The sequence below is a fragment of the Grampus griseus genome, assembly GCF_964374135.1.
Source record: "Grampus griseus genome assembly, chromosome: 6".
Classification (NCBI taxonomy): domain Eukaryota; kingdom Metazoa; phylum Chordata; class Mammalia; order Artiodactyla; family Delphinidae; genus Grampus; species Grampus griseus.
In genome coordinates, this window is record NC_139000.1 from 13,465,328 (window position 1) to 13,489,902 (window position 24,575).

Sequence of the window (24,575 nt, forward strand, 5' to 3'; positions counted from 1 at the left end):
AAATTTTCCTTTGTGTGCCTTTTTTCCCAATAAACTCAGTACGAAAGTGTTGGTAAAATAGAACCTTATTAATTCAGAAGGATTGCCAATGTGACCGTAAAACATCTGGATTATAGTAAAATGTTTAGAGAAATCTGTTTTACTATTTTAAAATAGAGTACTTATTATATACTAGGCTAGAAATGAGTGCTAGTAAAAGGAAGGTAGTAAATAAAAACTTTCTAGTAAGCATAAAGTATCATAAAAATCTTAAAGATAAAATTTTTATTTCATTCTAAATTAATTACTAGACTCATTTGTCATAGGAAGCTTTGTTTTTCTTGCGCTCTTATATTAAAATAATTTAAAACCTCACTGAAAAGTAAGTTTATTTTTTAGAAAATAAAGATATTCTGTGCCTGAATGAATGCAAATTTTGAATTTATGCTTTATGAATTAATAGATATTGTAGGATATCCATTCCCCACTAAAAACTAAAGAATTTGATTGGTCATTTTTTCCCTAGAGAATGATGCAGCATCCTCAACATGATGTTTTCATTGCCAGTCACAATCTTTTCTCTACCTAACATTCAGCTTCTTCTCTAGACTGGGACAGACCAAGGAATTATTCCATAGACTTCCTTTGCAGATCTGTCTTCTCCTTTCACCATTTCCAGTGCCAATGACACTACTGTTCAGGTCTTCTCTAGAAAGACACCTCATAAGCCCTCTCTAAACCAGGCCCATTCTAAAATCACCTCAGTGTGAAACTGAATCCAGGTGGGTCTCCATCTGTATCAGAGGGCCTCCAAAGGCATGCTCACAGATGATAAAACATCAGAGCAATTGCCTGGTTAAGAGATGAAAGGCCAAAGACAATGCAACTTACTGGTTTCTAATTTTGAGCCATTCATTTCAGTGCCAAACTCTTATGTTAGAATCCTTTTATTTGTATTCATCAAAATAAATTATCTAGGTGTAGGACTCTATAAAAAAACTCCTACTTTTATACCTGGGCATTAAAGGGTGTTTCAGTTCCAATTTTACTTTTCCTACTTAGAAGTCCCTCTTCTTGACATTAATAATTAACCAGTAAACCAATTTACCCAAGTTCTTCAATCTCGGTTTATTTAAAAGGAGAGTAACTTCAGGAGCGTTATATCCATGGTTTACTGCTACCTCCAGCATGGGCCTGTGGGGCATACTTTGTTTTTTAATCTTTGTGGGGAAAAGTTGGGGACAGGAACAAACGTAAGTAAAACAACCCATCTTTATTTTTCAATGCATCTTATTAATGTGATGAGTGAAAAAGTAAATTCAACAGACTGTGTTAATTTGGTTTTTTGTTTGTTTGCTTTTTTTGCGGTACGCGGGCCTCTCACTGTTGTGCCCTCTCCCGTTGCGGAGCACAGGCTCCGGACACGCAGGCTTAGCAGCCATGGCTCACGGGCCCAGTCGCTCCGCAGCACGTGGGATCTTCCCAGACCGGGGCACGAACCCGTGTCCTCTGCATCGGCAGGCGGACTCTCAACCACTGCGCCACCAGGGAAGCCCCAGACTGTGTTAATTTGTAAATAACTTTCTACTTCTGGGAGCACTAAGTGAATAGTCTCACCTCTGAATAAGAAAGTCATGTAGCATTTTGATTTGATGAGTGGCTAACAACATGACAGTTTTAGGGGATTGTTACTTATAAAAATTTACATAAGTGATTATTCAAATTCCTCTTCAAAACAGCACAAACTAAACTCAAGATAATAAACTTTCTTGGTGTTTCTGGCTTGTTTCTATCTGGTGCAGAGTTTTCTTTGTGTTTTCCGTGTACTGTACATAGTAAAGCAAGGGTTACTTGGGGTTCAATTCTAAGCCTGTGGTTTGAAAAATCTATGGTTATAATTACTTCCAAATTTATGAGCTAATGCTTTATAAATTTTAGTGTTATTATTGAAATAATGTGTATTTTAAACTAAATCTTTAAAATATTGATATCATATCAAGAAATAACATTTTAGTACTGATAAGTAACTGGAGAATATCTAATCAAACCTACTCATTTCCTGTAAGGATAAATCCAGATAGAGAAAGTAACTTGCCAAAGGTCACACCACTAAGAGAAACAGAAGTAGGACTTGTATTATGGACTCCTCTTTACCGCTTCAATTTTTTCCCATTTTGTTATAAATGTATACTTTAAATATGTAAAATATATTATAAATATAAATGTATACTTAGGATGTCATAAATTTATAGCACTCTCCCAACCCTAATCTGATTTTCTCACATGGTCACAATCACCCCATTTCCTGGTTAGTTTTCGTTTATTCCTTCTTGAAAGACAGCCGACTGAAGTTCAGAGAAATTGGATTAAATGACTTCAAATTAGTGGTAGAACTAGGACTAGAACCTGGGTCCCATGATACTTAATTTTTTCTACTACACTGTACTGGCCCTCAATAAACATCTTCTCTCTTTCTCTGAAAAAGTGGGAGTATGCCATTTACAACATGGGAATCAATAAATTTAATTGATTGATTCAACAAAAATTTTTTCAGCACCTACTATGTGATAGGCACTGAGGATATAGTAGATGATACAGAGCTTGCATTCAAGTGGGAGAAGAAAATGATGAACCAATGAATGAACCAATGAGTGAATGAGTAAATAAATAAGGTCAGGTAGTTATTGGTACCATGAAGGAAAAAAATAAAGGAGAGTAAGAAGATAAAGAAATGATGGGGCACTATTTATAAGTGTAGACAGGGAAGGTTCTCTAAGGAGGTGACACTCAAACAGAGCTTGAAGGAAGTAACAGAGCAAACCATGCAAATATCTGGAGAAAGAACATTCCAGGTAGAAACCAAACTAGAATTTGTGCCTCTCTGCAAGCTCAGTGGCCATATTCTCTACAACTATTGAAAGAAAATAAGAAAAGTATGAAATACTTTATAGCTACTAATGTATCAGTAAGGACAAAAGTCTGTATGAATGAGTGGTTCCAGAGCTGTCTTTTAGGGACCTGAAGCATGAATTATTTTATATTTCACCACCACCACCACATAGACAATCAAAAGTAAAACAATACTAAACTGAAAAATATAAAACTTCTAACAATATCAAAATTAAAATAACTTTTTTTTTCTAAATTTCTCTTGCAAAAATTCTTGATAAATTCAGTTTAGCCTAGCAATTGAACGTGTTAATTCAGGAAACGGGCTGCTCGGGTTCAATTCCTAATTCTGTAATTTAATAGCTATGTGACCTTGGGGAAGTCAATTATCAGTTTCTTCCTCTGTAAAGTCGGAGTAATAGTAAGACTTTTTTCATAGAGGGGTTGTCACAACACAGTGAGTTTATATATATATATATATATATATATATATATATATATATATATATATATATGTCTTAAAATAGTACCTAACACTGAGTAAGATTTCAGTAACTGTACCTTATTATCATCAAAGCTGAACATTCCTCATTTTCTGCTGTTCCTGGGTAAGCACATGGGGAATTGAGAAGATGAAATTATCGTAAACCACAAATAAATGTTGATTTAAAAATATCATTTTAAGTTGAGAATATGTGCCTATTTTATTTATTTTTATTTTATTTTTTATTTTATTTTTTGGCTGCATTGGGTCTTCGTTGCTGTGGGTGCACTTTCTCTAGTTGTGGTGAGCAGGGGCTACTCCCCGCTGTAGCGTGTGAGCTTCTTATTGTGGTGGCCTCTCCTGTTGCAGAACACGGGCTCTAGGCACATGGGCTTCAGCAGTTGCAGCACGCGGGCTCAGCAGTTGTGGCTCGCGGGCTCTAGAGCGCAGGCTCAGTGGCTGTGACGCATGGGCCTTGTTGCTCTGCGGCATGTGGGATCTTCCCGGACCAGGGCTGGAACCCATGTCCCCTGCATTGGCAGGCGGATTCTTTTTTTTTTTTTTTTTGCGGTATGTGGGCCTCTCACTATTGTGGCCTCTCCCGTTGCGGAGCACAGGCTCTGGACGCGCAGGCTCAGCGGCCATGGCTCACGGGCCCAGCTGCTCTGCGGCATGTGGGATCTTCCCAGACCGGGGCACGAACCCGTGTCCCCTGCATTGGCAGGCGGACTCTCAACCACTGCACCACCAGGGAAGCCCTGGCAGGTGGATTCTTAAACACTGCGCCACCAAGGAAGGCCCCAAATGTGCCTATTTTAAATTGAATCTCTCAAGTGAGATTTAAAAAAAAATCAGAAGTATAACAAAAAATGTCATATAAATATACTGTTCCTTCTCTTTTCCTATTTCAACAGGTATGTCATTTCAGCACCAAAAGTATTCTGTGTTGGAGCATCTGAAAATATTGTAATTCAAGTTTATGGATACACTGAAGAATTTGATGCAACAATCTCTATCAAAAGTTATCCTGACAAAAAATTTACTTATTCTTCAGGCCATGTTATTTTATCCACAGTAAATAAATTCCAAAATTCTGCACTCTTAACAGTATGTATTTATCCTTCAGTTTCTTTATATATATAGAATATTCTCAGTAAAATGTGTACCAAGTTTGAGTATTGATAACACAGAGATTTGATCATTTATACCACTCTACCACTGCGTGATTATTAGATGATGTCAGTCACTAATGAGTCATAAGCACAAGAATATTATACTTACTTTTAGGTTTGTACATATTTAAGTAACATTGTACTAAAAATAGTTTTTATTATATTGCAAATAATAAAAAGACAACACTGAGAGTCCTCCAAAACATTTTATCCTTTAAACGGGATCTGTGTATTACTCAGGTTTGAGAAACGCTGATCTAAATAAATTCTAACCAAATGTAGGAATTCTTTGATTAATGTTCTTGATGGTAAATGCTCTAACCTCTTAACAAATACTTCCACTTTTTAGGTTTATTAAGAAATAAAATTCATTTCCCAAATGTAGACACTCTTATCTGATGCCATTAGCCACACACATGTGACTGTTACCTTTAAATTTAAATCAATCAAATGTAACTAAAGTAAAAAATTCAGTTAATCACTCATACTAGCCACCTTTCAAGTGCTTAAATAGCCACAGGTAACTGGTGGCACCATACTGAACAGCTCTCCCTTATCACACAGAGCTCTGTTGAACAGTTCTAACTCAGATGGCTAATTGGAAAAGTAAATTAGGGTGGGGAAATCACAAAATTGATGCATACCTTAAGCATTTAACTTTATCTTAACGTTACAATGTATCTTTATTTGCTAATCGTTAAATGTTGTGCCCAGGTCTTTTCTTGGGTCCACTGGTTGGAGCAGAGATTCTTATTTATAATGTGTCACAGCTTTAACGAATCATTTGTTCTACAGTTTCTATTTCCTTAAAGTAGAGAAAGAACTTAGATACTTGCAAAGCAATCTGAGTGCAGAATCTTTATAGATTTTTACCGTTTTCCAAATTTTTACAGTACTCTCACATATCTAATTTAACATGGTTTGTTTTAGTGATTAACTTTTATCTCATGTTTTCAAAGCCGAAGTTTTCATAAAAACACTTTTCTGGGCTTCCCTGGTGGCGCAGTGGTTGAGAGTCCACCTACCGATGCAGGGGACACGGGTTCGTGACCCGGTCCGGGAAGATCCCACATGCCGCGGAGTGGCTGGGCCCGTGAGGCATGGCCGCTGAGCCTGCGCGTCCGGAGCCTGTGTTCCGCAACGGGAGAGGCCACAACAGTGAGAGGCCCGCGTACCGCAAAAAAAAAAAACAAAAAAAAACACTTTTCTTTCTTCTGTTACTTTCTGTGTATTAAATATGCATATCATGCAGTGTAAAGTGGATCATTACAATTACATAGACAAATTGGAAAGCACATTGCTCAACCCGTGGAAGCAGAAGGATGTAGATAGGATACAAAGTGTCCTGAACATCAGTCAGGATGTTGAACTGAGGGGATGGAGAACATGGGCTAATCCAACAAGCTGATGAAGTGAAAGTTTAAGAGAGCTCCTATAGTAGTAGTTTTTACTAAATGCATGTAAAATTTGGGAAGCACAGAACCAAAAAGATTTTTTTTTTTTGTGGTATGCGGGCCTCTAACTGTTGTGGCCTCTCCCATTGCGGAGCACAAGGCTCCAGACGCGCAGGCTCAGCGGCCATGGCTCACTGGCCTAGCCACTCCGCAGCATGTGGGATCTTCCCGTACCCGGGCACGAACCCGTGCCCCCTGCATAGGCAGGCGGACTCTCAACCGCTGCGCCACCAGGGAAGCCCCCGAAAAAATTTTAATTGCTTAAAGCTAAATGTTGATTATGACATTTGATATTGAAGGGCTTTGGGCAAAATTTATTTACTACTTTGGCTCCTATACTACTTTTTAAATAACATGTTTTATATCCTTAAAATTATTATACTCTTTTCCATCAACATTGTCTTTTACAGATACAACCCAAACAATTGTCTGGAGGACAAGACCCAGTTTCACATGTGTATTTGGATGTTGTATCAAAGCATTTTTCAAAATCAAAAAAAATGCCAATAACCTATGACAATGGATTCCTCTTCATTCATACAGACAAACCTGTTTACACTCCACACCAGTCAGGTAGATTATAAAATGCTTCTCTCTCTGGGGGCGGGGGAGTGGGATTGGGATTGACACTATACTGTAGAGGTTTTTGGGTTTTTTTCCCCAAGCTTGAACAGCTGGGTAAATGATGATGGCATTTATTTAAACTGAACTCTGGATGTGGGGAAGAGTTTTTATTTATTTATTTTTAATTTTTATTTTATATTGGAGTATAGTTGATTTACAATGTTGTGTTAGTTTCAAGTATACAGCAAAATGATTCAGTTATACATATACATATAACTATTCTTTTTCAAATTCTTTTCCCATTGAGGTTATTACAGAATATTGAGCAGAGGGCCCTGTGCTATACAGTAGGTCCTTGTTGGTTATCTATTTTAAATATAGTAGTGTGAACACTCCCAAACTCATTCTATGAGGCCACCATCACCCTGATACCAAAACCAGACAAAGATACCACAAAAAAAGTAAATTACTGGCCAATATCACTGTAGAGCTTTTTAAAACTTGAATTTAAGTGGAGATAGGTTTCCAACTTGCTCAAAAGAGTCTCAATTCCCAGTGATTTTTACACTTATAAATATCATTTTAATTTTAAATTCATACAGAAATTGTTAAACAATTAAACAGAATTAATTTTAAATTTGATTTTAAATATAAATCTTAAATTCATATGGAAATGGCAAAAATTAACAGTTATATTATCTACCTCATCAGTTATTCCCATGTAGAAAAAAAACTATTTAAGAATTGTGAAATGTAGTGTTAGGTCTTATTATTAAACAATTTTAAGATGTAACTGCAAATATTATTTTGGCAATAAGAAGATAATTTATTATAAAGCAGTGATCATAAAAAAAGGTCTATTACTTTGGAGCTAATCCTCAAATTCAGAAAACAAATCAAACCCTAAGAATCAGATGTTTCAGCAAAATATAAACTAAATCACAGAAATATATGGATATTAATTTTCTAAAGGGATCTGCCTAAAGAAAGTTCCTATTAGAACATTGTTTTGTATTCTTGGTTTATCTGTTAGAGGGGGAAAGGGCAGGATAGCCAGTCAAAACTCTGGGATTGACAATTGACTGGATTTATTCCTAAGAAACCAACAATAAACACAGAAAAGTGTGAATGCTGACCACATATGTTCATGTGTCTGCAAAACCTTCGATTCCTCCATCACTCCCTGTTACCAGAATTAACTTTTGAGCACATCAGAGATGGAATTATGAGAGAACTGTATGTGGAAGGGGGAGGTTATGGAGTTTCAATAATGACATTATTGGTGAAGGAAAGAGGAAGGGAGGCAAGACCAGCCAGCTTTGTTGAAAACATTTCAGGTAGTAGATACCTGCTGCATATTGGTTGATGTTGATAGTATGGGGTGGAACAGACCTGCACCACTACCTTTTTAGCAGGAGCTCCTGTTATGACCAGCTCAGAAAGGAAAGGCCTAGAGAGGGTGGGGTATTGCTTTCGGCTTGGACAGAATATCATAGCCAGAATAGTACTCTCTTGACTCCAAGATGACTTGGTGTACATGGAGATAGTCTCTGCCCATAAAGCTTGGGCCCTTTTTAAACATCATACCCAGAAACAAATATATCCATACCCTTGTGTTCCTCCTATGTTAGAGGAAGCTTCATTAATTGGGTCCTGTTGACACTACCTACTATTTAGCATCCTCATCTTTGTCCAACAAGTAGTCTGATACCCAGAGCCTGGGACCTCTCTTAGCTATCAAGGCTTTCCTTAAGAATAGCCTTGGGACTTCCCTGGTGGTACAGTGGTTAAGAATCCACCTTGCAATGCAGGGGATGTGGGTTTGATCCCTGGTCGGGGAGCTAAGATCCCACATGCCTCGTGGCCAAAAGACCAAAACATAAAACAGAAGCGGTATTATAACAGATTCAATGAAGACTTTAAAAATGGTCCACATCAAAAAAGTCTTAAAAAAAAATTAAGAACAGCCTCATATGTTATTTCTTTGTCAGAACTTTAGTGTAAGAAGATGTGGTATCCTCATCTATTCTAATCATAGAGGAGAACTAGAGAACTTTCTTCTAAATTTCTTTTTTTAATATATTTATTTATTTATTTTTGGGTGTGTTGGGTCTTCATTGCTGTGTGCAGGCTTTCTCTAGTTGTGGCAAGTGGGGGCTACTCTTCGTTGCGGTGCACGGTGGCTTCTCATTGCAGAGCATGGGCTCTAGGCACGTAGTTGTGGCACACGGGCTCAGTAGTTGTGGCTTGCAGGCTTAGTTGCTCTGCATCATGTGGGATCTTCCTGGACCAGGGCTCGAACCAGTGTCTCCTGCATTGGCAGGCGGATTCTTAACCACTGCACCACCAGGGAAGCCACTCCTCTAAATATTGACTCATTGGGACTTCCCTGGTGGTCCAGTGGGTAAGACTCTGCGCTCCCAGTGCAGGGGGCCGGGGTTCGATCCCTGGTCAGGGAACAAGATCCTGCATGCATGCCGCAACTAAGAGTTCGCATGCTGCAACTAAAAGATCCCGCATGCCACAACAAAGATCCTGGGTGCCACGACTAAGACCCAGCGCAGCCAAAATAAATAAATAAAATTTAAAAAGTAAATAAATCTTTTAAAATAAATAAATAAATATTGACTCATTACTGAGAAGTAGTGAAGTATAGTGGTTAAAAGCAAACTCTGGAGCCAAATTGTTGGGTTCAAATCCCAGCTTGGGCTCTTATTAGCTCTGTGACCCTGTGTGAGTTAATATTTCTGAGCCCCATTTTCCTCATCTGTATAATGGAGATAATAATAGAACTTACCTCATAGAGTTGTTGTGAGAGTTAAGTGAATTTATATGTGTCAATACTTCAAACACTGCCTACCACAGAGTAAGCACTAGGAAAGTATTTCCCATTATCATTTAATCTGTGGAATAGCGTAAAGCCTTATTTACACAGAAGAAAAAGAATGATTGAGAAGTAATTCTTTTAAAAATTGATTACATCTTGCTGTTTATAGCTCTTATGTCCCAATGCACACATTTAATCTGAAGATCGTTGAGGGATTTTTCTTATAAGCATCTTTAGGATAGAGGCTTAAATCTTCAAGCCTTTATAGGACAAAGGCCTTCAGAGTATTGACCAAAATCCTTCAATTTCACACAGCCTGTGTCCTGCCTTCCCCTCCAACCTTATCACCCACCATGTTCCCCTTCATCGGTGGACACCAGCCAAGCTGACCTCTTTTCAGTTGCTTTCTCACACCATTTTCCTATCCACAGTAAAGCTTGTGTACCTCTTCCTGGTATATTCATGCCCCTTCCTTGCCTTCTTAACTCCTACTCAACCCTTACGTGCCATCCCATAAAGGGCAGCCTTCTCTGCTTCAAAGCTCCCTCTTCCACACTCAGAAAGCCAAGGAGTGTCTTTTATAGCACTTCCTACCCCTGGAATTTTACATTTACTTTGTGTCATCTTGTGTTTGCCTCTCTCCTCCACTCCATTAGAGGAATTCCATGTCTGATTTGTCACCACCATATCTCTGTGCCTAGCATAGTATCTGCACATAGAAGGCATTCAATATACATTTTTAAATTAATAAGCTATATCTTTGGTACAAAAAAATTATTAATCTTACCTTTGATACACCATTGCTATGAAGACAAGATTAATTTTCTAACCTAACACAAAATGGGTTAGAAAGTGAACAAGTAGTAGCCATAGAAGTAGTATAAAATAAAAATAATAAACATTTATTGATCAGTTATTATGTGCCGGGTTATGCAAAAGCTTTGCCTCATTTAGGCTCACATACTATGAAGCAGATACTAGCAGTCCTATTTTACAGATGCAGGAACTAAGGTGTAGAGGGATTAGGTATCCTGCTCTGGGTCACATTAGAAAGTGGCAGAGGCAGGAGTGAAACCCAAGTTTTGAACTCGAGGGCCTGAGCTCTTAACTTTTGTGGCATACTGCCTCTGGCAGCATCCCAGTGATGCTCAGGCCTGGACCAGGTATGTTCATAAAGCAGGAGGGAAGACTCGAGGAGAGAGACAGGGGTGAGGGGACAGCAGAGTGGAGGGATTTACTGAGCATTTTGCTTTGATCTTATGGTATAGGGAAACAAATTTTAGAGCGCTTAACACGTGGCTTCTTGTGTAGAGCTTTGCATAATACCGACCCTTTAAAAGGTTTATGGCATCAGCTCAATTTTATTTTGTGGTTAAAGTTTTGGCCATGAAATGATTTGAGCATCAGTAAAACCCTAGAGAAATTATAATATGTCATTGGAAGGAACTAGATCAGCAAGTCTCAAGCAGCTATGAGTTAAAAGCTAAGCAGATGCTTTTTTTTAAAAGGTGGGGATCTATTAACTGACAGAGAGAAGTGGAAGAGAACTAATTGTTATTGAGCCCCTGCCATTATTCTTTTAACAATGAGAGAACAATTGTAGGATCTGCCTCAATAAATATAACAAAACCATAGAATTCAGTGCTATCTTTAGTAACAGTAAGAGACAATTTGGGGCCTTGTTGTAAGAGTGTATAATGTCTGAAACAAAGTACCTAATTTTCCATTAAAATCTTCAACTTTAATATGAGACAATTTATTATACTCCCATATAACCATATGGTAGACATCACTATTTTGCTACTATGAAATTCTTTTTTTTTTTTTTTTTTTTTGGTCCATGCCGTGTGGCATGCGGGATGTGGGATCTTAGTTCCCTGACCAGGGATCAAACCCGTGTCCCCTGCATTGGGAGCGCGGAGTCTTATCCGCTGGACCACCAGGGAAGTCCCTACTATGAAATTCTTTATAAACAGTGGCCTAATTACAGATATAACTAATTTTGTACTATATATTTATTCCCAAAAAGATGTATGTAAATATATTTTAATAAAGTGAACTGTACTTTAAATTCACTAGAAAGTAGCTCTTTAAAGGAATCCAAAAGGATTCTCTTTAAAAGAAAAAAATCATTGGTATGTATATGTCTACAAACTAACTTTTCCTTTCTTTTAAATATGGATTTTCATGTATGACTGTGTATTGAATTTTTAAAATGAAGCTCATCTCTTTTAAGGGTGACTATTGTAAAAAATCAAAATACTGTGCTTAGCAAAGTTTTTGATGATATCAATTATTCTTACAGTAAAGGTTAGAGTTTATTCACTGAACGATGACTTGAAGCCAGCCAAAAGAGAAACTGTCTTAACTTTCATAGTAAGTATGTTATTTATTTGGATGAGATACTCTGTTCCATAATCCTGCCCTCACACTATACTAACTCATTCAGTGTTCAGGAAATGGTTGTTGAACACCTTCTGTGAGTATAAAATTGTAGGTTTATACCTCTACAATATGTAAAAACCTCATGAAAATGAAATCTCAACAAGTTATGTTTTAAACTAAATCATTTAAATATATCCTTCATGATTTATTTCTTGAAGAACACTGATCAATCACTAAGAATTAGTTGAATGCCTATTATGTCTGAGATTTTTTATTTGTACAATACACTTGAGCACTTTAGGCTTTAGTAACTAACATACTAACACATGAAAAATAGTGCTAACCCATGAGATAAAGATCAGCTGTTATCAGCTTTTCATCAGCCATGACCTATGTAACAGATGATATGCACATGTGAAATAAACTCCCATGGTCTTCCCAGTTCGTGTCACAACCCTACAAATTTTTGTGGGGAGATAACTGCTCACCTATTAACAGTAGGTGTACTAGTAATTGGTCCTTCACTATAGGTTGCAGTACCTTTCCTCCTACTCAAATAACCAAAAACCCGAAAACCTTAACAGAGCACAAATGAAAAAGAAGATTGTATCGGAATAACCTTGAATCCTTCATAATTTACGAAAATCATAAAACTTTCACAAACTTTAACATCTGACTATTTTATAATGAATTACTTGAGAAGCATCCAGAGTGTTCCAAGATTGTGGTGGATAACTATTGACATAGACTGCAAACTTACAAAATGTCTAGCTAATAAATGCATTTTACAGCATATTTGCTTTGGAAAGCTTCAGATGAACACATACAGAATTTAGATTCAGGTATCTGTAAAGCATGTAAGTTCATATTTCATACATTATAACATCAGTTTTTGTCATACTTCTTTTTTTTCTTTAGTTGTACAATAAAGAGTTGAATCTCTTCTAGATAACTGAGACTAGGATACCCAGGACACTGATTTACTCCCCCCCCTCCCCACCCCCGGTGAGGCAGGAGATGGAAGAGGGTCCAAAAAGAGGGAGGGAAGTGGCTTAAATTAACCATATTTGCATTTCACAACATTTAAATGATTATCCTCCTTCATATTTAATTTGAAGACATGGATATTTGTTAGTAAATATTACTGTAGATCAAAGACAATATAATCGGGCTTCCCTGGTGGCGCAGTGGTTGAGAGTCCCCCTGCCGATGCAGGGGACACGGGTTCGTGCCCCGGTCCGGGAAGATCCCACATGCCGTGGAGCGGCTGGGCCCGTGAGCCATGGCCGCCGAGCCTGCGCGTCCGGAGCCTGTGCTCCGCAACGGGAGAGGCCACAGCAGTGAGAGGCCCGCATACCGCAAAAAAAAAAAAAAGAAAAAGACAATATAATCAGTTAATTTTAAAAATGTGATTTATGTGATTTGAAGTTGTTTGTTTTTATTCAAAGGATCCTGAAGGATCAGAAGTTGACATGGTAGAAGAAAATGATTATACTGGAATTGTCTCTTTTCCTGACTTCAAGATTCCATCTAATCCTAAGTATTTTAAAGTATTTGTTAATAAAGTTTTCTCTAAAAAGCACATCTGGAACTTTTGGTTGTGAGGTAGATAACCAGTCAAATGGAGCCACCTAGTGTTAACAAAGGGTAGGTGTGAAGGAAATGAGGATATACAAACTCTTTTCAAGTCTAATCAGAAGCTAGGCTCAGGTTCTGGCAAAACAAACAAACCACTCCCAATACTTCTTACCAATCCTCTTTACGTATAGAAATTAAAATTTGGAAGAGGCAAAAAACAGTCCCCAGTCCTTTTTTTTTTCTTCCCATCAAAACCATCAACCCTCCACCCTTCAAGGAATCTAATAGACTATCAATCAGTCTAAAAGGCTGGTATTATCCCATGCCTAGCTCTGAGAGTTATAAAAATATTGGTCCCCTGTAGTCTTTACTGCACAGAATACCAGAAGACAGATTTCAAGAGGGAGGGTGTTATTAATTTCCTCCATTTGGCCACATGCTAAAGGATTAAGAACAGAACCCAATGTGAAAAAAATTTAGTGAACACATTCCTGGTATACGCAAAGTACAACGGGAATGAGAAATTCAAAACAGAAATAAAGAATCCACAGTCCCTGTCTGCAAGGAACTTAGAGGAGGACAAATAAGATAAGTGCACCTATAAAATGACTACAATATCACTTTAAAGCAGAATCTTTTTATGGTCATTTTTGTCTGCCCTCTAGAATCGAGTTTGCAGTTAATTCACTGTACTGAAGATTTTCTAGAAATTTGGATGAAATTGGGGGATTTAAATAATTTGGATAATTTTAAAATTTTGTACTTCCTTGAAAATATTACACGCTCCATAGCACAGAATTTATCCAGTTATTTTATAATTATTATCATTTCTCCAACTTCATCTTCTGTCATTTGCTCCATGACAGATTATGTCAGCCATGACCAGTATTGTCTTACCCCAGTACATTTGCACATGTTGTCCCTTCTGCTTAGAATGTACTCCACCTTGCTCTTTACAAGGCTGGCTTCCTTTCATTCTTTAGGACACAGGGTAAATGCTCCCTTTTCAAAGAAGTTATCCCTGGATGCATGATCTAATGTAGTCTCTCTCTTCCTTTTACTCTCTTGTTTATTTTCTTCATGGCACTTATCTCAGTTTTGTAAGTAATTATTTATTAATTTACTTGCCTTTTATTCCCCACTAAACTCCTTGAGGACAGGAGTCTTGTCCATATTGGTCACTTTTGAATCACTAGCACCTCAACATAACAGGCACTTGATAAATGTTCTTTGTGTAAATGATGATGATAACCATAATATTAAACTTTATTGATTGCATAACCAGTGTGCAAGATAGATTTTATTTTTCCCATTTCACAAATGAATCTGAGTAATTTGCTCAAGTCCAATCTGCTACTAAACGTAAAAGTGGGGATTTGGACTCCCATGGACTAGTAACTCTGGGAAGACAGGATCTCTTCTATCTTGTTCATTTTTTATCTCCAGTGCTTAATCCAGTTCTCAGTCAATATTTTTGAATGAAGGTTGTGAAACTCAGATCATTTTCCTCTTTAAACAAACCATATTTTGTCCCCAACCAAAATTTCATTTATGTGAAGTGTGAATTTTATCATCTGGATAGGCTTGACCTGTATTATATGTTTCTAGAGACATTGTTATGGATTTTCTACTACAGGGTGGATTTTAGTATTATGTTAGTATAATTAAGCTCCAGGATTAGTAAATTTTCAAGTATCATAAGCTCTTCAAATCAAAGCTATTATATTGAGATAAAAATACCTGAAAAAAATCACAATGTATGAAAACTAATTACTAAATAATTTCTATTATCTTGAAAATGCTCAGTTATTTCTGTTTATTGCTTTAAAATCTGCTGTCGAAAAAAAGTATGTAGGCTATATACATCTTTACTTACCTCTCCCTCTTTAAAATGGGAATTGATTAGATTTTCTTTGGGTGAATTAAAAACATTTGATGACTTCTGTAATTATAAATATTTTGCTTCCATAGATATGGTGTATGGACAGTTCGAGCTAAATATAAAGAAGACTTTTCAACAACTGGAACCGCATATTTTGAAATTAAAGAATATGGTAATTTCTTACAATTAAAAGTTTACCTATAAAGAGTTAGTATTTTTGCAATAATTCTTTTCATGAATGAACTTAATGCAAAATCACTCCCAGATGAAGATGAGGCCACTTGCTGGTATGGTTAGAAGTACTGCTCAAGGGGGTGGGCAGAGTTGTCCACATGCCTAGGCTCTAGTTCTGGCTGCCCTTGGTAACCCTGAATAAGCACACCAGTCTCTCTGGACTTGTCTTCCTCTTTATAGAGCCTCAAGAGACGTAGTCCCCTGAGGAACTTGACTAGTTAAGGTCCTTTCCAGAATTATGATTTTAGGAGAAACTTAAAGAATCAGAGTTGAGGTGAACAGAACCTGATAAGACTAATAGATGATTTACTGAATTCATTACAACCAGCTAGTGACAGAACAAGAACATTTGGATTTCCTTACCTCTAGTCCAGTGCTATTTTCCTTCTAGCTCACAAATTCCTAATACATTGATCCAAAATTTTAAGATATTCTTATTTTGAAATCAATCATATTAATGGATTAATAATTAACATATAAACAGCTTAACCTTTCCATTTCTTGTGGTTGTTTACTAGAGTATTTGTGTGCTCTGATATCAAATTTAACTTTCTTTTTCTTGAAGTCATTTTTTTATTCCCCAGGAGACTCATAGTAATGTGGCAAATAACACGAATTTTAACAATTAACAAACGGTGACAAAGCAAATTTATTATAATGAAACTCAACTTTAAAGATTATAGGCTCTAAATAACATATAATCCTGACTGATCCCCCTTCCTCCAAGTGTTTTTGCTGCTTCTTGTAGATATCTAAAAATTCATCCACCTCTTATTATCTGCAGCCACACATTGATTTTACCACCAGGCTCCCTCCTGGTCTACTGCAACCCCCACTAATTGCTGTCTCTGCTTCAAAGATATTCTCTCTTGGTATTAGCCAAAACAACCTTGAAATGCAAACTTTGTCATGTTATTTCTCTATTGAAAAGTCCCCAGTATCTCCTCATTCCCACCTCTTTTTCAGCCTCATTTATACCACTCCAGGAATGGTGACTTTGCATTTGATGTTCCATCTGCCTGCAACACCCTCCCTCTCCCTCTTGCCTAGCCAACTCCTACTCACCTTTCAAGTCTCAGTTGAAAAGCCATTTATTCAGTGAAGTTTTCCCTAAATTCTTTTTCCTGGGAAGGATTCCCTGTACTTATTTATATCAGTTTTCATAACTGTCATCTGTCATTTAGGTGTTTGTGTAATTCTTTGCTTATGCCTGTCTTCCCTGCTTGACTGTGAGCTCATTAAGGGCAGGGTTTGTGTCCTTTTCATTGGTATATCACTGTTGGCAGGAGTACGCAGGCTACATGGCACCTAGGTACTGGATGAAAGGATGAGATATTTTCCTCTACTTCATATCCTGGGGAGAACACATCTGTCTTGATCTTTAATAACATAGGAATGCAGCCCAGAGCAACAAATTGCATTGCTCTTTTTCTTCTGTTTTTCACCATTTAGAAAACACATAAGCCCTATCTGAAGCCAACTATCTCACTTACTCTCCCGTGTCAGTCTTTGTCTACAATATCAAGGTCATACAATCACCCAATTTTCTACTAACTGTTGTGCAGGTTAATAGAATTAGAATCTGTAAGCCTCAGTACACAGTCTGAGTTAGTATAAAGAGAAGACAGTGCCATTTTGACAGATGAAATTGTTTTCTCTTGGGCAATCAAGATACCAAAGAGAGGAAAAAACCCTCCTTCCTTTCTGCCCTAATTTTTAATTTTTTATGAAGGTTCTTTCTTGTAGCTAATTGTAAGCTCTCTCTTCTTGACTAAAGTGAGAGTTTTATGTTGGAATTTGGAGACTGGATGGATTTTTCTACTAGATAAAAAAAGGAAATATTAAATAAGCAAGAAATTTCTTTTTCCATTTTGAATGTAATAAACATTTGTTGAGCACATACTATATTTGCGATTCATGAGAAAGATGGGAGGGGGAGACATACAAAGATAAAGAGAGAATAGTCTTTTTTGTTTCAAGGAGCCAATACTCTAGTGGAGGAAATAATCGATTGCCTATAATAAGTGCTGAAATCAAAGTATAAGTGAAGTGTTTCCAGTACATAGAGGATGGATTGACCTCTGATTGGCAGAATGGGAGACTCCCCAAAAATAGTGTTGTTGTTGATGATAATGATGACAAAGTGGATGTTGTGCTGATGTAGCAGCTTATCCAGCTAATCCAGAAATACAGTTGGTTGCTATGATTTAAAGACTACTCTAAATTAAATGGTAATGTTGCCTCTTTGTTTTTATTTTCAGTGTTGCCACACTTTTCTATCTCAATAGAAACAGAAAATAATTTCATTGGTTATAAGGACTTTAATAATTTTGAAATTACTATAAAAGCAAGGTAAGAAAGTTTTTTTTTTTTCAGATTATCTAGCTGAACTGAGTTCCAACTCTGGGGACAGTTGCCCAGAGTGAGATGTGTGATCTTTTTCCAGTTTTATTGAGATATAATTGACATATAACATTGTGCAAGTTTAAGGTGTACAATGTGTTGAGTTGATAGATTTATATATCGCTGAGATCTGTGATTTAGTGGCAATGTCTTCCATTACTTAAAAACCGACTGATTGAGAAGACACTATGCCTATAGTTTATTAGCTCATACTGATTTTAGCTGATTCTGATTTTAGCTTTGTTGGTTATTCACCAGAGGGGGGGTGGGAAATCCTAAAGATTTAAGTTCAATGTGTATGTTTAGGAACCAGCATGACTTAGGATATTGGGACTGAGATATGAAACCTTCACTTCTTGTCATTTTTAATGGCTTAATCAGCCAGCTAATGCTGCATAACTGCTCTAAGATCTAATGCCTTAAAACCATAGCCATTTACGAGTCAGCTGGGCAGTTCTGCTGATCTGGGCCAGGCCAACGTCAGTGGGGCTCGCCCATGTGCCTGCAGTCAGTTGGCAGGTCAGCTGGGGGCCAGCTGGTTTAGGGAGGTCTTACTCACATGCCTGGCAGCTGGCTAGCAGTTGACTGAAGCTACAAGGATGATTGGACCATGTGTATTTCTCATCAACCAACTGGCTAGCCTGTAGCAGCAGCAATGCTCAAAGAGAGAAAATGAGAGCATAAAAGTCCTCTTGAGGTTTGCACTTTGAGACTGGCACACCATCACTTCCAACACATTCTTTTTTTTTTTTTTTTTTCCTATACGCGGGCCTCTCACTGTTGTGGCCTCTCCCGTTGCAGAGCACAGGCTCTGGACACGCAGGCTCAGCGGCCATGGCTCACGGGCCCAGCCGCTCCGTGGCATGTGGGATCTTCCCGGACCGGGGCACGAACCTGTGTCCCCTGCATCGGCAGGCGGACTCTCAACCACTGCGCCACCAGGGAAGCCCCCAACACATTCTTTTGACCAAAGCAAATTACAAGACCAGCACAAAGGAAATAGACTCCCTTCACACCCAAGGAGCTGCAAAGGTGGTGGATACATGGAGAGGTGGAGAATTGGGGTTATTTTTGCAAGCAATCTACCACAAAAGCTTAGGTCATTTAAAAATGACGATATACTGTAGTTATTAATAACATTAACTGATTTATATAACTATATGTGTCAAGCACTTTTGAAAGCACTCTGTACATATTACCTCATTTAAGCTTTACGAAAACTCTATGAGGTAGATACTGTTACTATCCCCACATTACAAATGGAAAAACAGAGGTACATAAATGTTAAGTAATTTGCCCAAGATCATACAACTAGTAAGTCACTTGGCCTGTCTCATTCCAGAATACATGCCCTCAAATGCTACCCTATACTGCCTCTCTTACTAGCATTTATTCCTCAAATAGAGTGTTTGTCCCTTAATCTAAACCAGCATAAAATGCTCACTTGACAGAGAATTGTAGAAATTGACTTCTTTTAATGGAGAGACTTATTTTTTGGTTCAAACTATGAATAAGGAAAGTTAGCTCTTGCTATAGTATTTGCTGTGCAGAAAGTTTTCTTTATAATTACTTTAATTCTAAACTAAAAAAGGAAGTATGCAGTTAGAATTTTAAAAAAGAACATATAACTCTGAGATCGGGCATGCTGCTTTTAAAAACATAAAAGAAGAAAAAGAGCAGCTCTCCACTGGTATCAAAATCATTGAAGAAGTGATGTGTCCTGTAAGAAAGGGCCCCAGACCTGACTCTTTTGATCTCCTCAAGATCAGTTTTTTTCATCTAGCACATAGTAATAAAAATCTGTACTTTGGCTTTATTATTGTAGCTTTATGAGGATGAAATATAACAGTGGATGGAAGGCACTTTAAAGTGTATCAAATGCTTTATGTAATTTTGAATTGTTATATTTTATCCAGATTTTATTATTGTAACCCTGTTAGCAAAACAATTTTATGGTATGATTGTTTGACAGATATTTTTATAATAAAGTCGTCAACGAGGCTGACGTTTATATCTTTTTTGGAATAAGAGAAGACTTAAAAGATAATCAAAAAGAAATGATGCAAAAAGCAATGCAAAGCACAGTGGTAAGAGATTCACTTGTACCTAAAGATCCGTCATGAATGCTAGAGATGGAAAGTGACTTAAAATTCATCTAGTCCAATCTCTCATTTTAAATAGGTGTGGAAATTGAAACTTAAAATCCTCTGTTGGTTTCTCACTATCCTTAGGATAAAGTTCACTTTCCTTGGCATCAGCTCCCCTCACCAGCCCATTTCTCCCTTTCTTCTCCCTTGCACTGGTCACTTCAGTTTCTCAAAATTACCCTAGCCTCTCTTGCCTCCAGGTCTTTGCAGAGTTGCTCCTTCTGCTTGGGAATGCTCTTTCCCTTTGTTCCCTCCTGCCTCTTCTTTGCCCAGGTAATTCCTTCTCATTCTTTGTCTCAATGTGGACACACTTTCTACTCCCTCAGGCCTTGAGTCGCTCTCAGTGGAGCACGTTTCACACTTCATTGCAGTGGTTCTCAACCAGGGATGACTTTTACCCCCAAGGGGACATTTGGTAATGTCAAGAGACATTTGTGGTTGTCACAACTGGGGAAGAGGATCATACGGGCACTTAGTGGGTAGAGGCCAGGGATGCTGTGAAACTCCTTCAGGACAGTGCCCCACAACAAAGAATTATCCTGTACAAATGAGGTCAATAGTGCTGAGAAACCCTTCTTATTGTATGGTTTATTTACGTCTCTATCATTCTCTACACAAAACTCTTTGGGGGTCTGAATCATTCCCATTGTATGCCCAGAGCCAGCCTCGTTCCTGGCAAAACGTAGGTGCTCTATAAAAATTTATAAGTGAATGAATGAACTCACTGGGAAGTTATTGGTCCATGGTCAAGGGCTAGTGGTTGCTGGAGCTCAGAGTAGAGCCCTGGTCCCCTTTTCTCTAGTTCAGTGTTCTTTACATTATACTGTGGATGGTAAGGGTTCATGTCATTTTGCTCACTGCTGCATATTCACATAGTTTGTATCATCAGTAATTTAGCCTTTGTTCTTTCAAAATACAGTTTTATTTCTTTAAGATATAAATTAAATGCCTCTTTTTAATGCAAGATTCTATGCTAGACACTGAGATTTAAAGCTACATAAGACAAAATCCCTGGCCTCGTAACACTCAATTTCAGAAGAAAAAAGAACGCAAAATCTATTTTACTGTTGTGGTTAATAATTAAATAATATCATGTGACTTAACCCCATATCCCATTACCCATTGTGTGTTTTTAAATTAGCGTTTCAATATGTAAGCAGCAAAGTACAAAGTAAATATCATAAAACCCCGTAAACTCTCAGTTAAGAGCAAAAGTAAGCTGAGAGGTCTAGAAAGATGATGACTCAGTGATTGGAAGAAGTCATCTTTGCCAGCTAGTACAAAAAAGGCCTGTGAAATCAAATGATATTTAAGACGCTTCCGTGTCAAAATTCTAAAGAAATAGATTAGAAAATAACATTCTGGGCTTAACTGTGGACTCATTTACTCACTTTAGTGGTGACAATAAAGCATTCCTCTGACATTTGTCTTCAATTGAGAGGCTAGTAAAGGCACATTTTGTTCATTTTTTCCTTATAAATTCTTCTGTGAAATAACTCTTTCATTTTCCCCCTTTAAACAGTTGATAAATGGAATTGCTCGAGTCACATTTGACTCTGAAACAGCAATTAAAGAATTGTCCTATGGCAGTCTAGAAGATGTAAACAACAAGTACCTTTATATTGGTGTGACAGTCATAGAGTCTACAGGTGAGCTTGGTTTTTTTTTTTAAACTTTCTCTTGGGAAATATTTAGACAGCATTTTCAAGGTATAAATAATTTCTACAGTTCTTTCACAGTTTACTTCCTTTTATAGTTAAGTTTTATTTTTTACATCATTAAAAACTTGGATTAAAGTATAGCTCTGCCACCCCCTAGTCACTGGGTCTCTATTGCCTCACTGGCAAGAATGGGATAACACCTGCCCATCTGGTATTCCAAGTGGGTCTGCAACTTATCTGGCATGAACATTTGGCACCCTGATTTTCTCACCCAGTAAGAATCAAAATCAAAGAGATTATGTGTGTAAAAACATTTGATAAATCACCATGCAAATGAAAGTTATTACTACTATCATTGTTTTCGTCCCCTTAGCTGTACAATGATGGAGTTGAACAAAGTGCATCCTAAAGCCCTTTTCTTCTGTAATAGTCAGTAATTCTATTTAAAATTGGAGGTCATGTTTCTAAAATAGATCCAATAGTAGTATATCCCTCATAGGGTTATGGTGAGGATCAAAGAGTCAGTATATGCAAAGCACTTAAAACAGCACCTCTTCTTCCTCCTCCTCCTCGTCCTCCCCCTTCCCCTCCTCCTCGTCCTCCCTCTTCCTCTCCCCCTTCTTCTCCTCCCCCTCCTCCTCCTCCTCCTTCTTTTCTCCACCTACTTCTTTCTTAACATTCTTAGCACCTTGTCTAGTACTCTTAATCCTCACTCCAATGGTTTTAATAGTTATTAATTATTACTCCAAGTTGGGTTACTTTGTCTTACTTCTGATATGTCTTGATTACTAATGTAACTTATATTTTCAGGTCTATATTGAATCCCCAACCAACCTTGAACAAATAATTTAACCACACTGAGGCCACTTTTTTTTTTCAATAAAATGACTGTTAGACCAAATTATTCCTAAGTCCCGTTCCACCTCTTTAAATTTTCCTTCTGGGTAGCAGAATGAAGAATTGAGGTAATTATCGAGTTATTAAGCACTTTGTATGCATCTGATGCTCAATAGATGTGGGAGAATGATGATGACTTTATACTCCCTGCCCTGGCTGTGTTTTTGACATTGTTTTAATGTTTCTTTGTTACTTTTATTTTTCTCAATTTATTACAAACAAATTCAGGTTAAGCAGTATTTATTAGATATGCAAAGAGTGCTGCTAAATATGCAGGCTTACAAATATTAATGATGCGTAATTCCAGTACTCAAGTGGCTTACAAACAAGCACCTATAAGACAAGTAAACAAAGAACTCTGAACAAGAAGGCATTCCATATGTGCTCTAAGAAAAGTGCTTAATGCTACTGACCTTCAGAAGAAGATGAGCTCCTAGGTGATTGTTGAGCAACCAAGAATGGTGTCCTGAAGATGATTGGTCTTGTTGTGAAAGATAAGTAGGGTTCTGAGGCAGGGATAACAGCCAGGATGAAGTGGGGCACCCTTCACAGAGTGAACATACCAAGAGTGGGAGGTGAAACTTGACCTTTGAGAGTAGCAGATTATTCCTTTCACTGAAGTATAGGATATATATGTAGGGGTATTAGGGATGTAATACTGGAAAGGAGTTTGGGGATACTAGAACTTTGTATATCATTCTTAATAGTTTAGCTTAAGTTTTAGCTAATGGGTAACAAACACTATTGGGGTCTTGCTAGTAGACCCTCTGGGCTCTCTCTACCTCAAGCTCTCCTTTTATGTCTTCTCCACTTCTCTCCATATCCCTGCTTTCTAAAGGTGAATGCCCTGTAAGGCTTAGTCTCTGGCCTACCCTTTCTTCTCTCCTTAATGCCTTATACATATTTAACTGAAACTCAGGCCACTGGTGAAAAGTGGTGTCCCTTCCTTGAATTCTTCCTCAGTCCAATCCTATTGCTCTACTTCCATAAGGACCACCTCTGCCCACAAGCCTTGTGCGTAAGGCTTTGGAAACTCCTGAGAAGAGTTTACTCTTCTCTGCACTGCCCCTCTGAACCAAGACCCATATCCTACTTGCTGTTGGTAAATGAATGAGTGCAGGAATGGAGTGAATGAATGAATGAGTAGGTCTGTGGAGACATATGAACACAAAATAGCTCCCCACACAGATCCGTACACTCCTAATAAAGGTCAACATAATCCTTGTCATTTCTTTAGGTGGATTTTCTGAAGAAGCAGAAATTCCTGGCATCAAATATGTCCTTTCTCCCTACAAACTGAATTTGGTTGCTACTCCTCTTTTTGTGAAGCCTGGGATTCCATTTTCTGTCAAGGTAGATGATGGGGGGAAACTGCTAAATGTGATTATCTTTTTCTAAAAATATGGGGGTGGCAAACAAAAGAAGGATGATGGAGAGGCAAATCACAGAGGGAACTCATTCTGTGTGTGAAATCTGCCCCTCCGACTATGTGGTGGGTGGTGGGAAACTGCAGACCAGCTTCAGCCTTGGGGATGATATCAACCCTTAGGGCAGTATCACTATTTAGTAAGATAGCCTGTGTTAAGCATTCCCTAAATGAGCATTGCATTAAATGATATGTAAATAAAACCTCATAAGTCTATAGTTCAAAAAACACTAAAGTTTAAAATTATTTGGCAACGTGCTCTTTAAAAGTCTTAAGACAGAGATAGCATTCCTTGAAAATAAACCCCTTTCTCTCACCATTTTTTACTTCCTGTGTGTCTCTGAGGGTGCATTTCTGTGCTTTTCACTCTGCATTCTCTTTGTACATAACTCTTGTCTGATCTCATCTCTCTGTATTGTTCTCCATCCTTTCTATCTTGACACTTTCTGTCTGTCCCTGACTCTTTTCTGTATGTTTTTTTTTTCTCCTTTACAATATTTTCTCTCCTTCCTCCACTTTTCCTTTTTAAAATGCTGATGGTATGGAGTTAAAACATTCATTTGACCTTTTAATTATATTTTATTGTAGATTAG

General features: G+C 37.6%; 1 protein-coding gene across 1 annotated transcript in view; it reads left to right on the forward strand.

Moving 5' to 3' along the window:
• Positions 1-1,128: 1,128 nt before the first annotated feature.
• The window catches only part of C5 (complement C5), a 79,373-nt gene continuing 55,926 nt past the window's right edge, over positions 1,129-24,575 (forward strand). The window contains exons 1-10 of the mRNA XM_082656721.1: positions 1,129-1,232; positions 4,267-4,459; positions 6,389-6,551; positions 11,675-11,745; positions 13,203-13,294; positions 15,304-15,386; positions 17,710-17,800; positions 19,824-19,938; positions 21,521-21,647; positions 23,794-23,909. Of these exons, the coding sequence (XP_082512847.1) occupies positions 1,168-1,232; positions 4,267-4,459; positions 6,389-6,551; positions 11,675-11,745; positions 13,203-13,294; positions 15,304-15,386; positions 17,710-17,800; positions 19,824-19,938; positions 21,521-21,647; positions 23,794-23,909 (1,116 nt within the window). The 5' untranslated portion in view covers positions 1,129-1,167. The remainder of the gene's footprint in view (positions 1,233-4,266; positions 4,460-6,388; positions 6,552-11,674; positions 11,746-13,202; positions 13,295-15,303; positions 15,387-17,709; positions 17,801-19,823; positions 19,939-21,520; positions 21,648-23,793; positions 23,910-24,575) is intronic.